The 14,475-nt window shown below is 49.7% G+C and overlaps 1 protein-coding gene across 1 annotated transcript in view; it reads right to left on the reverse strand.

Moving 5' to 3' along the window:
* Positions 1 to 5,158: 5,158 nt before the first annotated feature.
* Positions 5,159 to 14,475, reverse strand: part of VDR (vitamin D receptor) — a 67,395-nt gene continuing 58,078 nt past the window's right edge. Inside the window, exons 8-10 of the mRNA XM_006168578.3 lie at positions 7,732 to 7,883; positions 7,423 to 7,539; positions 5,159 to 5,703 (exon numbers count right to left, since the gene is read on the reverse strand). Of these exons, the coding sequence (XP_006168640.1) occupies positions 5,444 to 5,703; positions 7,423 to 7,539; positions 7,732 to 7,883 (529 nt within the window). The 3' untranslated portion in view covers positions 5,159 to 5,443. The remainder of the gene's footprint in view (positions 5,704 to 7,422; positions 7,540 to 7,731; positions 7,884 to 14,475) is intronic.

Consider the following 14,475-nt stretch of genomic DNA (forward strand, 5'->3'; position numbering starts at 1 on the left):
GAGATTTTTGCTATAGGGCGCATGCCCTCGCCAGACAGACAGAGAGAGACATAGAGACAGAAAGCGAGAAATCATCCCCCGGGGGGATGGTCATGCCGCAATCCCTTCTCCTCCATTCTCCTCTTGGGATCCTGGGCATGCACGCACATGCGCCTGGCGTGAGTTTTAAGCCACCGGGTCCGGGACGCGAACTGCGGTCGACTACATGGGAGTCCAGCGACATAGCCATTACGCTAACTGCTGGTTCCCTCATTTGATCTTAAGTACAAGAATTTCTTGGGGTACATGCCTCTCAGTTTACTTGGAAAAACTGATTATAATTCAGAGGTCTTTTTAAAAGGAATTATTTATTTAACTTTATTTATCATTTTTATTATTATTTTTAATTTACTACAGGGTACTTGAGCTCACCAGAGAGAGAGAGGTGAGAAAGCAAGCTGTCAGGTCTGGGACTCAAACCGTAGTCAGCCATGTAGGAATCCAGCACCTTAACCACCACGCCACCTACTGGCTCCACAGACTTGGAAATTCTGTGACCCTCTGGAACATTTTTAAAAATACTCAATAAGGGCCAGTCCTGTTGTATAGCCATTAAGTGCTGTGCTTAGGAAAGCCAGATTGCACATGACTGACAATGGTCCAAATCTTATTCCCAGTGGCTGGAAAAACACACCGGGTACCTGCGCCTGTGTGCCCCAGATCTTAATGAGAGATAAACGGAGGAGAAAGGATGGCTGCCCATGTTCCACTGGGGGGCTAAAAAAAATTTCCCTGTTTTTCTTTCTGGCAAGCACACATGCTCTCTGATAATAAAATAAATAAATAAGTAAGTAAAATTGCTAAATAAGATTCTTCTAACCATGTCTCAGGATTCCATTCTTCATACTTGTCCCGCCAGAGACATGCCGTTTTTGCAGCTGTTTTCTTTCTCTAAGTCCATTCATTTTTTAAATAGCAAAACAGCCCTTGAGCCCTATCGCTGATTCCTCTCCTCCCGTTATAGCGCACTCTGACACATTTTAGTGTTTGGTTTAAAATCTCTTCAGTTGTTTCTGACAAGTAATAGTAAATCATGTTCCCAGTGTCCCAGACCAGCTAAACAAACACATGATTAGGCACGAGGTCTCCGTGTACAGGGCCAAGCCTGGCTACTTGCTCGGCGATTCTTGTTTGCTGTGGTGGGATGCTGCCCTTACCCGGAAAGCCTGCTTCCTTGGGGACAGAGCAGGGAGCAAGGGATCCTACTATCCCTCAGGCTCCTCGGTGTCCTGTGTATGCACAGGCGTCATCTGAGATTCCCCCCAGCCACGGGCACAGCTGCCATCACTAATGAAGACACATTTTTGCCAGCAGTGGCCAAATTTTTTTGTTTTGTTTGTTTTGGAGAGGTTTTTGCTATAGGGTGCATGCCCTCACCAGAGAGACAGAGAGAGATAGAGAGACAGAGAGAGAGAAATCACCCCCCAGGGGAAATGGCCACACCACAGTCCCTTCTCCTCCATTCTCCTCTCAGGATCTTGGGCACACACGCACATGTGCCTGGCATGACGGTCCAGGACTCAAACCATAATCAACTACATGGGAGTCCAGCGACATAGCCATTACACCAACTGCTTGTCCCATCTAATTTTTTTTTAAGAATTATTTATTTAATTTTATTTATTCATTCATTTATTTTAATTTGACCAGAGAGACAGAGAGAGGGAAAGTGAGAAGGCAAGCCACCATTTCCGGGACTTGAACCATGGTCGGCCATGTGGGAGTGTCCAGCACCTGAACCACCATGCCACCTCCTGACCCCCTAATTTTTATTCTTGATGTTCTCAGGCAAGTGCAGCCCTTGACTGGGCCCAACATATTTGACCCATTATTTCCTGAGAATAAATTGCTATTTGATCCAGCACCTCCAGGGTCCTCCCATCCCAGGGTCCACCTTAGCAAAGGGAGTCTCCCTTACAGCTTCCTTAGGAGAAAGCTAGCAAGATTGCCTGTCATTCATCAGGCTCCTCAACTCCATGAGAAGCAGACAGGAGGAAGCAGTGTGATGTGGTACTTAATTAATGGCTTCTGGAGCTAGCTGCCAAGGGTTCAAATCCCATCTCTCACTTCTCATCAATGTGACTTTGGGCAAGTTAACCCCCTATCACGTGGCTAATAATAGCTCATCCCCCATTGGGGCCTTACAAAGATAAAGCAAGTTGGCTTGTATTGAGCATTTATTTACAGCAAGACTTTCCAGAGAGTAAGAGCTATGTGAATTGCATACCATAAGCAAAACTTTCTGTTAGTTTATTTGACAAACCTCTGGCAACCTTTCTTTCCTCCTTGGAAATCACTCACAGGCACTCTCTCTTTCTCTCTCTTTCCTTTTTGAAAGATATTTTTGCTATAGGGCACGTGTGCTTGCCACAGAGACAGAGACAGAGAGACAGAAAGCAAGAACTCACCCCCTGGGGGAGGACTATGTTGCAGTCCCTTCTCCTCCATTCTCCTCTTAGGATTTTAGGCACACACTCATGTGTGCCCAGCATGAGTTTCAAGCCACCAGGCCTGGGACTCGAACCACGGTCAGTCACGTGGGAGTCTAGCACCCCAACCACTACGCCACCTTTAGTGGTCCCACATAGGCACTCTTTAAAGCCTACTGCCACTGCTTTATTTCTAGCTTTTGCCAAATCTGCCATGCCTTCCTGTCTTCTTGATTGTATTTGCATCCCATCAGCCCACATGGGAATTTTCCTGTCTCCAGGAATCTTGCATTTTGGTGCACACTTTCCTCCATCTCCAACAATATACTTTAAAGTTTTAGATTTATAAATGTTTACCTTCACACTCTTATTCTAAAACAGAATAGATGATAGCATTTCCTCCCAATTTACTTTTCCCTCTTTCCTTTCCTCTCAGCTCCTAGACTTCCTTTTGAAAGTGGCCTGGGTCGTGGTGGTCCCCAGGGCTGAGTGACTGATGTTCCCGGGAGTTCAATCAGGGACCTTGAGAAGACAAGGCCAGAGGACGACTAGGAAGGTGGAGACTTTCCAAAGACAAATGCACTTTATTGATAAGGCAACAGCATCATACAGGCCTGAGGCAGAGCCCCTGAGCCAGGGCCACATGGGGCAGGGTCTGATTCACATTGAGACATTGGCCAAGCATCCTTCCTCTTTTTCCTGATGGGGCGGTGGAATTAGAACCCAGGGGAGGAAGGAAGGGGCCCCAGATCTAGATTTTCTCTGTTTAAAATCCAGGGCTTCCTCCAAAGGACAGGGACAGCCACCAGAGGGATGGGGAAACAAGATCCGAGCTCAAGCGTGGTGTAGTGAAAAGAGCACTGGACTCTGGGTCCAGCGTCTGTCCTGGTCCTGGCACTGCTTCTAACTATATTAGCTTGGGCGAGTCAGGCCCTCTAAGTGTCAGCTTTCTTTAACAAGGGTATTGAACTGGTTTTTCTCCCACCAAATAGTGAGCTGGACAATTTTAGCTGCAGCTAAAATCAAACAAGGGTCTTTCTCTAGACCTCTGTAAAATAATAATAATGTACAGAATTTTCATAATGTAAGTTTTTCTTCTCATAAATAGCTCTGAATCCATGGTGCCTGCTACCCTCTATATTGAAATATAGTACAAATGGAATCCTGTTCTGAAAACAATTCATCTCTAATAAGCTGAAGAGTAAGCCACATCTATGCTACTCTGCAGTAAGGAATGTGGCGGTGTTCAGATGCGCTTCCTCCTAAAGAATTCTGAGAAACGCGGCCGGTGGCGCAGCCAGCTCTTGCAGTGGTAAGTGATTCCTTCCCAGGCTTCCAGGGAGCAACAGAGGCAGGTGGAGGGGCCCATCTTCTGGGGATTCAGGCGGCCACGTCCCAGTGGACATCACCTCGCCACTGATACACTGAATGCAGTCGTGTTCCCCAAACTCAAGCAGTGATCTGAAGAACCCCCTTCTGCTCTGGTCCCACACGCCTAGGACCTATTCTCCCCCAGGAACTTCAGCCAAGAATAAATGGGCTGACGGCTCCTAGGCGGGGCTGGCCACAGAGGAAGACATGGCCTGGAAGTTCTAGCTGCCCTCCACCTGCCGGCCTCGCAGGCCCCTGTGACTTGTGGGTGGTAGAGCAAGCTAAGGAGGAAACCAGCCCCATGGCACAGCAGCAAGCTTCTCTGACCAGCACCAGAGGCCGACCTTCATGCCCCGCCCACATCCCGAGGGACCCAGATCCTGCTGCTGGCTCGAAGGGTGGGTGAACAGCTGCCTTGGAACTTCTCCTAGGCAGGCAGGGGGAGCATGACTTGGCCCACCCTACCAGGGACAGACGACGCAGAGAGGGAGGCAACAGTCTAGACTGGGGTGACTGGGGGAGTGGCTGACTCAGGGTCAGCTCTGTGATCTGAGGTGAGGCTCCCCTTGCTGAGTGCGTGGGCTGGCTCTCCTGGGTGGACGGTAAGGCACCGGCGGGGTGAGGAGGGAGGATGGTGCGCTGCTTCTCTACGGCCTGGGCACAACTTTGTCCTGCCTCTGGGCCCCTGGAAGAAGAGCTCTTGCCTCCACCAACCTGTAGATCCAGGCCAAGGAGCCTGGACACGGGGATAGGGACAGCCTGTGACCAGCAGCCACTATTCTGCAACACTGGCTGTGTCTGTTCTCCCTAGCCAGAACCTGGGATTTTTCCTCCTTCGGCCTCTTGGCAGGTAGGTTCTGAGCCAGTGGCTCCGGTGACAAGGAGACAGCCCGCCTTATAAGAGCTCCTGCAGGAGAGTCCTACCACAGCAATGGGGAGAGGGTGGGCACCGGGGCCAGGCACATGCCCTTTGGCCAGCAAGGGTGGTGGGGGAGTTGTGACCTTAGTCACCTTGGCAGTGAGTGTCCTGGGTAGGCCAGGAGTGGGAAGGCAGAGAAGACGCCCCATCATGGTATACTGCCCTGGCGCAGAACAGCACAGATGGGCGGCAGGATGAGATGGGGTGGGGATTGTGGGCCAGCTGTTTACTGGGGGGAGGGCAGGGAGGGAAATCCCCATCAGACTCGGCCATGTGTGCTGGGAGTCAGGGGAGGTACAGGTGTCTCTGTCCCTGAGGAATGGGTGTGTTTTTCCTTCCTGCCTGTTCCCTCGGCACCAGCCAGCAGCCACTGTAGAGTGGCAGGGGGGGCCCCGGGAGGGGCATCCCTGGGCATGGCCCCACCTTGGCCTGTGCCCTCTGCCCCCATGTGAGTTCCTTTGTCAGTGACATCTCAAGGGACTGGGGGCAGCCTGGGGCCTGGAAAGGAGGGCCTGGTGTGAGGCTGGGCAGGAGAGAGGGTGGACCAGGTGGAAAGGGGACATGTAGAGCAAGGGCTGGCCTCCAGATGGGGTGGGAAGGGCTGCTAGGCAGAGGCCAGCCCTGGGCCTGGGCACATGGCCCTGGAGGAGCAGCCCCACCCAGGTGCCACCGCAGGCCACCCTAGTCAGGAGATCTCGTTGCCAAACACCTCGAGCACGAGGGGCGTGAGCTTCATGCTGCACTCGGGCTGGAAGGAGAGGCAGCGGTACTGCTTGGAGTGCTCCTCGTTGAGGCTGCGTAGGTCAGCCAGCTTCTGGATCATCTTGGCATAGAGCAGGTGGCTGCCTGGGGGTGGGTGGCGGCAGCGGATGTAGGTCTGCAGTGTGTTGGACAGGCGATCCTGGATGGCTTCGACCAGCGCAGCGTCCTGCACCCCAGGACGGTCTGTGGGCACAAGGGCGGGAGGGGGAGACACAGGAGCTCTGAGCTGGGCCCCTCACTGCTCAATCTCACCACCTTCCCTCCCACATAGACACCCAACCTTGGCATCTCCCTAGGCCACTCCTGGCTGCTGGTGTGACACTATCATCCTGCCTAATGACCTTCCATGACTTACCACAGTTAGGATAGAGTTCCAGCTGCTCCATGAACTCATCTGGCCCTGTCCCCACCCCACCTTGCTCCCTCAGTCTCTATGTTTCCTCTGCTCTCAGCACTCATACCCCAGGCTTCAGACCTCCAGGCTTCACATTTGGGTTCCCTCTGCTTGGAGCTCAGCTCTTCTCTCTTCGCCCACCTGGCTTTTACCGATCCTTCAGATAACAGCTTGAAAGACTTCCTCAAGAAGGCTATTCCCGACAATGCTCCACCGTCATGGAGGTCTACATCAGATTCTCTCCTTCTAGTATACTTTCCGGTAGTATTACCTACTTCTTTATTTTAAAACTCTCATCATTTTAGAGATTAGTTGTTAAAACCATTTATTGAGGCCAGGTGATGAAGCAGCAGTAATGAAACTAGATCCCCCAGGGAAAGGTCCTGGGCTTGCATCTTAGGAACTCCCTGAGTATTCAGGGCAGGCACGTGCCTGTGATCCAGGCTGAGTGAGATGGGGGAGCGGATTGTGGCGTGAAGACCCTGTTGGGGATGCCTCTCAGAAAAGAAATAAAGCTTTAAAACTAGCCTTTTTAAATTTTTAAAAAATTTTTGTCCCAGGGAGATACAGAGAGAGAGAGAAAGTGAGAAATCACCCCCTTCTCCATTCCCTTCTCAGGATTTGTGGTATGCACACACATGACCCTGGCAAGTCTTTCAAGACGCCAGGTCTGAGACGCGAACTGTGGAGTCAGCTATGTGAAATCCAGTGCCTTGACCCAGTGGCACCTGCTAGCCCCAAAACACAGCTTTTGTTAAATGTCTCCTCCTAAGCTCCCTGGGAGTGAAGTCTGGGTCCTGTCTGCTGCTGAAGCCCTCTGCCCAGCGCAGGGTCTGAGGCCTGGTCACAGACCATTGCTGAGTGTACGAGTGAGTGAGCGAGCAAATGCAGCTGGCAGGAGGAGGGAAGCCGGGAAAGCATCCCTGGGAGAAGGCCACTAGCTTGTCCCATGAACACAGTCGAGGTGAGACAGGGCTGCCCTCTTGGGTCCTCGATACCAGTAACTTCCCTCAGTAACTTTCTCCTCAGCTTTTTCTCCCTCTTCCCAACTCAAACAAGTAGAAGAGGTCAAGGGTGACAGACACTGTCTCCAAAATCAATTAGGCAAACTGTCTAGGCAGAGCCACCCAACTGGCCCTAGGGTGTTGTGCCCTACCTTGAGGGACCTCAAGTGACAGGAAAGTTTAGTCCAGTTTACTCAAGAGCAGAGCCTGAATATTGGGAACACTAGGCCTGTCTGTGACCTGAGGAACCCCGTTTTTCTGAATTGTTCCTCAGAATTGATCCTACCTATGAGTCACCTGCGATCTCTGTAAGGCACGGCCAAGGGCAACGAGAGACCCTGCAAGATACACACCCCACATGGGCCGTGCAACCCCAGCGGATCAGTGTTTCCTGAGGTAGCTCTCCTTTTGCTCACTGCTCCCTCAGGCTGCCCTGCTGGCCCTCTGCAGTCCTTCACGCTCCTGCCTCTCAGCTCCTCAAGCCCCCATGGCGAGGCCTCTCACCTGGGGAGACGATGCAGATGGCCATAAGCAGAACATGTTCCTCCTCGTGCAAGTTCAGCTTCTTCAGCCCCACCTGGAACTTGATGAGGGGCTCAAGAAGCTCCAGGCTGTGTCCAGCTATGAGAGAACAACTACGTGCTGTAGGAGCCGAGGGGCTGCCCAGCCCACCCCCACCACCTGGGCTGACCCACCCTGCACTCTCTGTTGTTGCCTGGGCCCTGTCCTGGGCCTGAGTGGGGCCCAGGACTCCAGGAGAGGTGGGACCAGAGTCTGGGAGCTAGAAAAGGTGGAGGTGGAGTCCAAACACACCCTTGGTTACATCACTGATGCGGTACTTGTAGTCTGGGCTGCCGCAGGTCCAGGACATGTCGTCCATGGTGAAGGACTCGTTGGAGCGCAACATGATGACCTCGATGGCACTTGACTTCAGCAGCACAATCTGGTCCTCGGAGGTGAGGTCTCTGCCAGGGAGGGCAGGGGAGGAGAGCTGGTTACCACTCAAGACCTTCGAGTCATGCAAATTCATTTAGTATTTTGACATGCATACACCTGCCCAGTCAGTAGCAAGTGCCTTGGGTCCTCCACTGGGGAGCTTGCAGCCTGACTGGAAAGGACGAGAGTGTTCCTCTAGGGAGAACAATTCAAGGCTGTGCTTGTGTGTGGAAGTGGGAAACAAAGTACCTCAGTTTCTAAGTCAAAACCAAAAAACCAGCAAGTGACCAAGTAGCCAGTTATTAGGAACAGGAAGATAGAGCCTGAGGCAGCTCCCAGAGTTATGGCATGAATATGGTGGTCTATAAATGGCATGCCCCGAGTCATCTTCCACAGCTTTATTATTTATTTACTTATATGTTTTTGTTCTTTGCTAGAGGGCACGTGCACTCAGAGAGATCAAGAGAAAAAGGGAAAGGGGAAAGCACACCCCTCATTGGGAATGGTCATGCCATAATCTTTTCTCCATTTCTTCCTCCTTTTGAAATTTTGGACATGAACCCACATATGCTTGGCCTGTTTCTCAAGCTGCCAGGCTCAAGACTTGAACCACACAGTCAGCCATGTGGGATCCAAATACCATGGAACTGACCCCAACTCCCATGTTTTTTTTCCTCTTTCCTCCTGTCCTCCAGTCCTTCTCAGCAATGAGGTCAGACAACACTGTCCCCAGGACATCTCTTAAGCCTTTGACCTCATTCCCCTCCCATTAGGACTGCTCTGGTTCAGCTCCACCATCACCTACAGTAGCTTTCTCCTGGAATCCTGGACTTAAGTCTTGTCTGTTAGGTCTCTCATTCAACTTTCTTACTGCTGCTGAGGGTAAATGTCACGCATGCACACAGAAATCTTCCCTGACTTTTAAACATGCCAGGATGAAGCCTGTACTCCCTAATGTGTCTTCCACCTGTCTCTCCAGACTCCTTTCCCATCGTGAACCCTAGCAACCCACCATTCTAACAACGCTGGCTACTCCACATTCAGATGTTGTGCTCACTCATGCCACAATGCCTTGGAGGATGCTGTGGCATCGCTAATACTCTCTAATCCTGACTCCAAGGTGATCTCCCTAGAGCCCTCCACCTTCAGTTCCCTTTGGCAGAATTAGAGCCATTTCTCTGTGACCTATTGTATGTTATTTGTGTTCCCATTATGCCCTTTCTCCTTAAGCTCTCTCTTTTTTTTTTTTTTTAGTAAATAATTATTTAACTTTATTTCTTTTTATTTGACCAGAGAGCAACAGAGTGTATGAGAGAGAGAGGAAAAGTGAGAAAGCAAGCTGTCAGATCCTGGACTCAAACCACGGTCAGCCATGTGGGGAGTCCAATGCCCTTAACCACCATGCCACCTGCTAGCCTCTTCAGTTCTGTTCTTTACTATCTGTCTTTGACTTTTATTTGTACATTACTTTAGGGCAGCACCTCCTCTTAATTACCTTAGTGTTGACCACATACTGATCATTGAACCTCAAGAACATTGAGAGGATCAATAAATATGAAAAGTGGAGAGGCCTATCTACCACTAGTTCTACCACTATCTGAGTCATGAGCTGGGGCTTGTCTGAACAATGGCAAGCAAAATCAGGGACCATGGGTTATCTCGCTTCCAGTTTTTCCTCCCATTCTCTTCCTAACTGTCTATTTCCTCCTGGATATCCTGTATTTAGTCTGTCATTCTCTCTGTGGCTACACTTTGGAACATACAGATGGGAAGCAGATATTAACTGATGAGAGTTCTGTATCAACAGGTGACAGATGATGGGAAATAAAAAGGCTTGCATGATTAGGATGGCCAGTAAAGGCTCTGTACTGAGAAAACATCACAAAGTGCCAGTGCTGGAAGGCCCCTCTTAGAGACTCTGTGGTTCACTTCCTTTCAGCATCCCTGACAGATGTCTCTTACACAGCCTTGGCAGGATTCTCCTGCTGCAGGGGAGCTCATGCCTCTGAATAGCCATGAGGGTGTTAGCTCCTGGGTTACTGGCCTCTTCTCTTGGGCTACAACCCACATGATGAGACATTAATTCATTGCTTATAGTTTGTACTCTCAAGGAACACAGAACCAGACTTCTCCATTAACCATTGGCTTCCCTTTAATCATAGTTGGTGAAATATTTTTTTTTAAAGAATGCTGTCACGTTCTCCTTTTGTCCTCTCCATTTAGTCTAATAACTTTCATGTTCTCCTTTTGTCCTCTCCATTTAGTCTAATGTCTGGGACTAAACTCTCATCGCCCTTTATCATTTTTCTCTAGATGCCCAATCCATATTTTATAAAGGAAAACTTCCATCACACCTCTCCCCCCCAATTTTGGTTTTAATTCCTTTTACACGTAAAACATTCATCATTAAATCTTTGGAAAAAACAGAAAAAATATAAAAGCAAGTGGATATTTTTACAACCAATTATTATTTTGGTAGGTTTCCTTCTTATCATTTTTCTTTTCTTTTTCTTTTTTCTTTTTTAAATAAAACACAAGGGTTCTTCATATTGTAATCGCCCTGCCTCAGCCTCCCATCTGGGACCACAGGTACATGACACCATAGCTAACTCTTTTTTCAGACAGGTCCTCACTATGTCGCCCAGGCCAGCTTCCAACTCATGATCATCCTGCCTCAGCATCTCCAAATTGCTGGGATTAAAGGCACATGCCATCATGCCTGGCCTTTAGATTGGCCTGAGAATCAAACTGGGCCTCCCATGGTTTTAGCCTGCAGAACAACGCATCTTAGCAGAGCATGCCACAGCAAATGGGCCCTAACTGCTATATATTTATATATGTTACATACTTGTGTTCATACTAATTCTTTACTCCACTTCCTATATCACTGACAATTTTTAGGTCCAGTTTAGTGGGTTGCATATTATATCAACAATAGTTTCTCACTCATTCATTTTTGGTCATCTTGATAGCTTCCAATATTTGTAATTATAGGTAATTATTTTTTTCTTTTAGTTTGCTATAGGATGTGTGCACTTGCCAGAGAGAGAGAGAGAGAGAGAATCGCCCCCCAGTGGGGATGGCCACCCTCGATCCTTCTCCTTCATTCTCCTCTCAGGATTTGGGACAAGTACATGGATGTGCCTAGCGTGTTTTTCAAGCCACCAAGTTTGGGACTTGAACTGCTCAATCAGCCATGTGGGATCAGTCACCTTAACCACCATGCCACTGGCTGGCCATATTATAGGTAATTCTGTGAGGCATGTCTTTGTACGTAAGCCTTTGATCAATGCTCCACTCAAAATGATAGCTACATTCATTGGGTCACTGTTTATTGTGACCCAGACAGGATGCTGCTGTGAGAGCAACCCAGGGTACTATCCATAGCTTGGAAATACAGGGGCTTCCTAAAGGCAGTTCCCAGCCAGATCCAGAGTGCTGGTGGGGTGAGAGTGGAGGTGGAGTTAAAGGGAAACCGAGGAGAGAGCCCATTGTGCTCTGGCAGGTTCCAGCTCAGGCTGTGGGCCTCCCCACAGTCTGGGTAATATTTATACTCTCAGCAGCCTTCACACCTGTGACCACCTTTGGACACCTGTGATGTGCCTTGGAATTGCATTGCTTGTCTGTCTTTCCCTCCCCTGCAGGGAGAGTCCAGCCCCTCTGCCTGATTCCCACGGTACCTCCAGCAGGTTTCTAGCAGAGCGCTTATCATTTTGCAGCGACTGTTTACATGTCTATCTCTCCCATCAGACACTGAATCCCTGGAGGCCAAGGACTGTGCCCTGGTTGACTTTTATCCCTCACAGCTTATATAACAGAGCTATTTTTTGGATGGAAGAATAAATGAACATGGAGGAAGGGACATAAGACCAGTGAAGTACTATGACCCCAGGCATGTGACCCGGGAAGGAGTCCCTGGAAATGGAAATGAAGGCGAGGCTGAAGGCACTGAGCCCAAAGGGCAGGGCTCCAGCTGACGTGGCCTGGCCCCTGTGTAATACCCTTGGCAGTGGAGCCTGGGGTCTGAGGTCCTGGAATCCAGGCTGCTCTTGGCCACTTAGGTGCTACTACTGACACCATCTCCCCCATGTATTTCTTTTGCAGCACCAACAAAGGAGGGCAATTTGTGGGTGAGACTGAGAGGCTGAGGGAGAGGAGGCTGGAGAAGGGAGCAGGGCCAAGGCCATGCCACCGCACAGTCCACACCCAGAACAGCCCATCCAGTCCCGCCCCACTTTGGTCCTGTGCCCACACTAAAGGCTCATCCAGTCCCCCCTCCCCACTCACCCACACAGAAGTCTCATCCTGCCTTCTCCACACCCTCCACCCCCGCCTGCGGGGAGCAAGATCAAAGCCACCAGGGACACAGCCACTGTTCTTTCACTTCTTGGAAAAATAGAACCCCTGAGCATGAAAACACCAGAACCAGAGAGCTGCGGGGCTGGCCTGCCTGGTCCCAGTTGGAGCCTGGGCACTGGCTCTAGTCTAGACTCCATGTCATCCCCATAGGTCTCAGAAAGTGCCCTCATTCGTGCCCCCCAAGAGCTCTGGCCAAGGCCTGCTGCATTTTCACTGGAAAGCATTTTGCTCTGGACATCTCAAGTCAGGCCCGAGAGAGGGAAGTCAATCCAAGCATGCTCAGGATCAATTCAACCCACTTTGCCTCAATAGTTGGGCGGCTCCATTGTGTATGTGTGTGTGTTTGTGTGTCTCTGTGTGTACCTATATAGACATAGACACACACGCATACACATGTGCATACACATATAGGTGTGCTGACCATGACTGCAGGGCTGGAGCAGGGAGCCCTGGGGTAAATGAAGGAAGGAAGGGAGCAGACTTTCACTCACCCCGGGGAGGGGGACTGGGCAGAGGTAGTGCTATTTGCTTCAGATGTATGTGTGGAGGGTAAGAAATAGAGGCCAAGGGCGTGAGATAAAATGGAGGCTAGAGTGATTAATGAAGGGGGCGTGTTGCAGTAATCTGGTTTAATGAGTCATTTTCTTTTTAGGACCGTTTTTCCCCCCTGTGCACAATCTCAGCCACCACTTAGAAACATTGGTCCCTAATATTTGGAGAGGGCCTCTGGGGCCGTTTGTCTCACTTCCCACAGAGCAGGAAAAGATGAAACCTGCAGAGTTAAGGCCTGTTGCCTAGGACTGGAATGGAGGCTAGGTGCTATTGTGTTTTCTCTCTCACTGTTTACACAAAACAAGACTTTGGAACGCATGGAGTTTGCAAACAGTGATGTGAAGCATGGAGGAGGAGTTGGAACTTGTGCCCAGTGGAATGTGTTGTCAGTTCCAAGGAAAGCCCTGGAAGGAAAACCCCAGTCCTAGAGATGCTGGGCCCAGAGGAGACTCAGCCAGGCCACTGCTGGCTGCTGAGTGGCCCTTCCTCCTTTGGCTGCCACCAAAATGTGTGCTGCAGTAGTTGTCTCAGCAGCGTTTGATGTCTTTCTCTCCTGCACAGTTTTCACTAGAGAGTTTCTTGTATTTAGATGGGTGAGAGGCGTAAAATAACGCAGAACCAGTTGTCTCAGGGCAGAAACAAACTGGGAAGTGCTGGGTTTGGCACCATCTAGCTGGCAAGGCAGTAATTTGCACAATCACGGGTAGCTTCCCTGTATAGTCTGCGAAACAATGAATGGCACCTCATGTTAGTTTCCACTCAGAGCTGGCTGGGGAACCACTTCCCAGCTCCCAGTAGGGCAGCTGTGGACTGGAGCATCGGTACCTGGGAAGCATTCTGCCTCTTCTGTATAACTACAGCCATTGCAATGACTCGGAATGATCATAATATTGATTTACGGCCTTCTGTTTCTCATCCACATTGGGTATGTAGTTCATGGCAATATACCAAATGAACTTTGAAAAAAATGATGATATAAATATACATATAGATATGCTATCTCTTGATCGATCTACTTAAAGCATCAACATGTTGTTTTAAGGTTTACTGTTGCATGAATATTGACACACTCTATTATGTAAGCAATAAACACCAGAATGAATGAGTACAATTTGTGGGAATAAATCCACGGAGAATCCCTCCTTCAGTAGCACTTCTTACACCTAATCTCTTTTGTCAGAAAGGTCTGAGTGTGGTTAGAAAACGGTCTTACAAGTGTATGTTTTGGTAAAGGATTCCCAGGCCACACAAGCCCATACACCTGCCTCCTAGAATTCCTAGGTGATTTCACTATGCACCCAGTCCTTTCTCCTCTCTACACTCCATTCTGGTCTCAGAACTGAGTGTGGAGCAATAGAGTAAGCTGGATTTAAAGGGATGGCTTTAGAGTCAAGCCAGCTGGAATGGACAGACACAGCACTGAAGTGTGAGTGCCAGGTCTCGCTCTGACATGTAGACTGCAGCACGGGAAAAGGCTCCTGGCCAGCCACTGAAACTTATTGACCCTCTCTGGCCTACATTTTGTCATCCAGATAGAGTGTGGGGATGCACCAGCTCTCCAGTGCTGGCCTGCAGAGTACTGCGAGATGGGCTGCACTTCCGAAAGCGCAGATTCCAGAGCCTTTAGAGGTCTTGCGTAGGACCCGAGTCTCTGCTTTCAGAAGCAGTGGGTTGGTGATCTCCAAGCCCCCTTCTGGCTCAGTCTAGGAG

This window comes from Tupaia chinensis, unplaced genomic scaffold (genome assembly GCF_000334495.1).
Source record: "Tupaia chinensis unplaced genomic scaffold, TupChi_1.0 Scaffold145870_1, whole genome shotgun sequence".
Classification (NCBI taxonomy): Eukaryota; Metazoa; Chordata; class Mammalia; order Scandentia; family Tupaiidae; genus Tupaia; species Tupaia belangeri.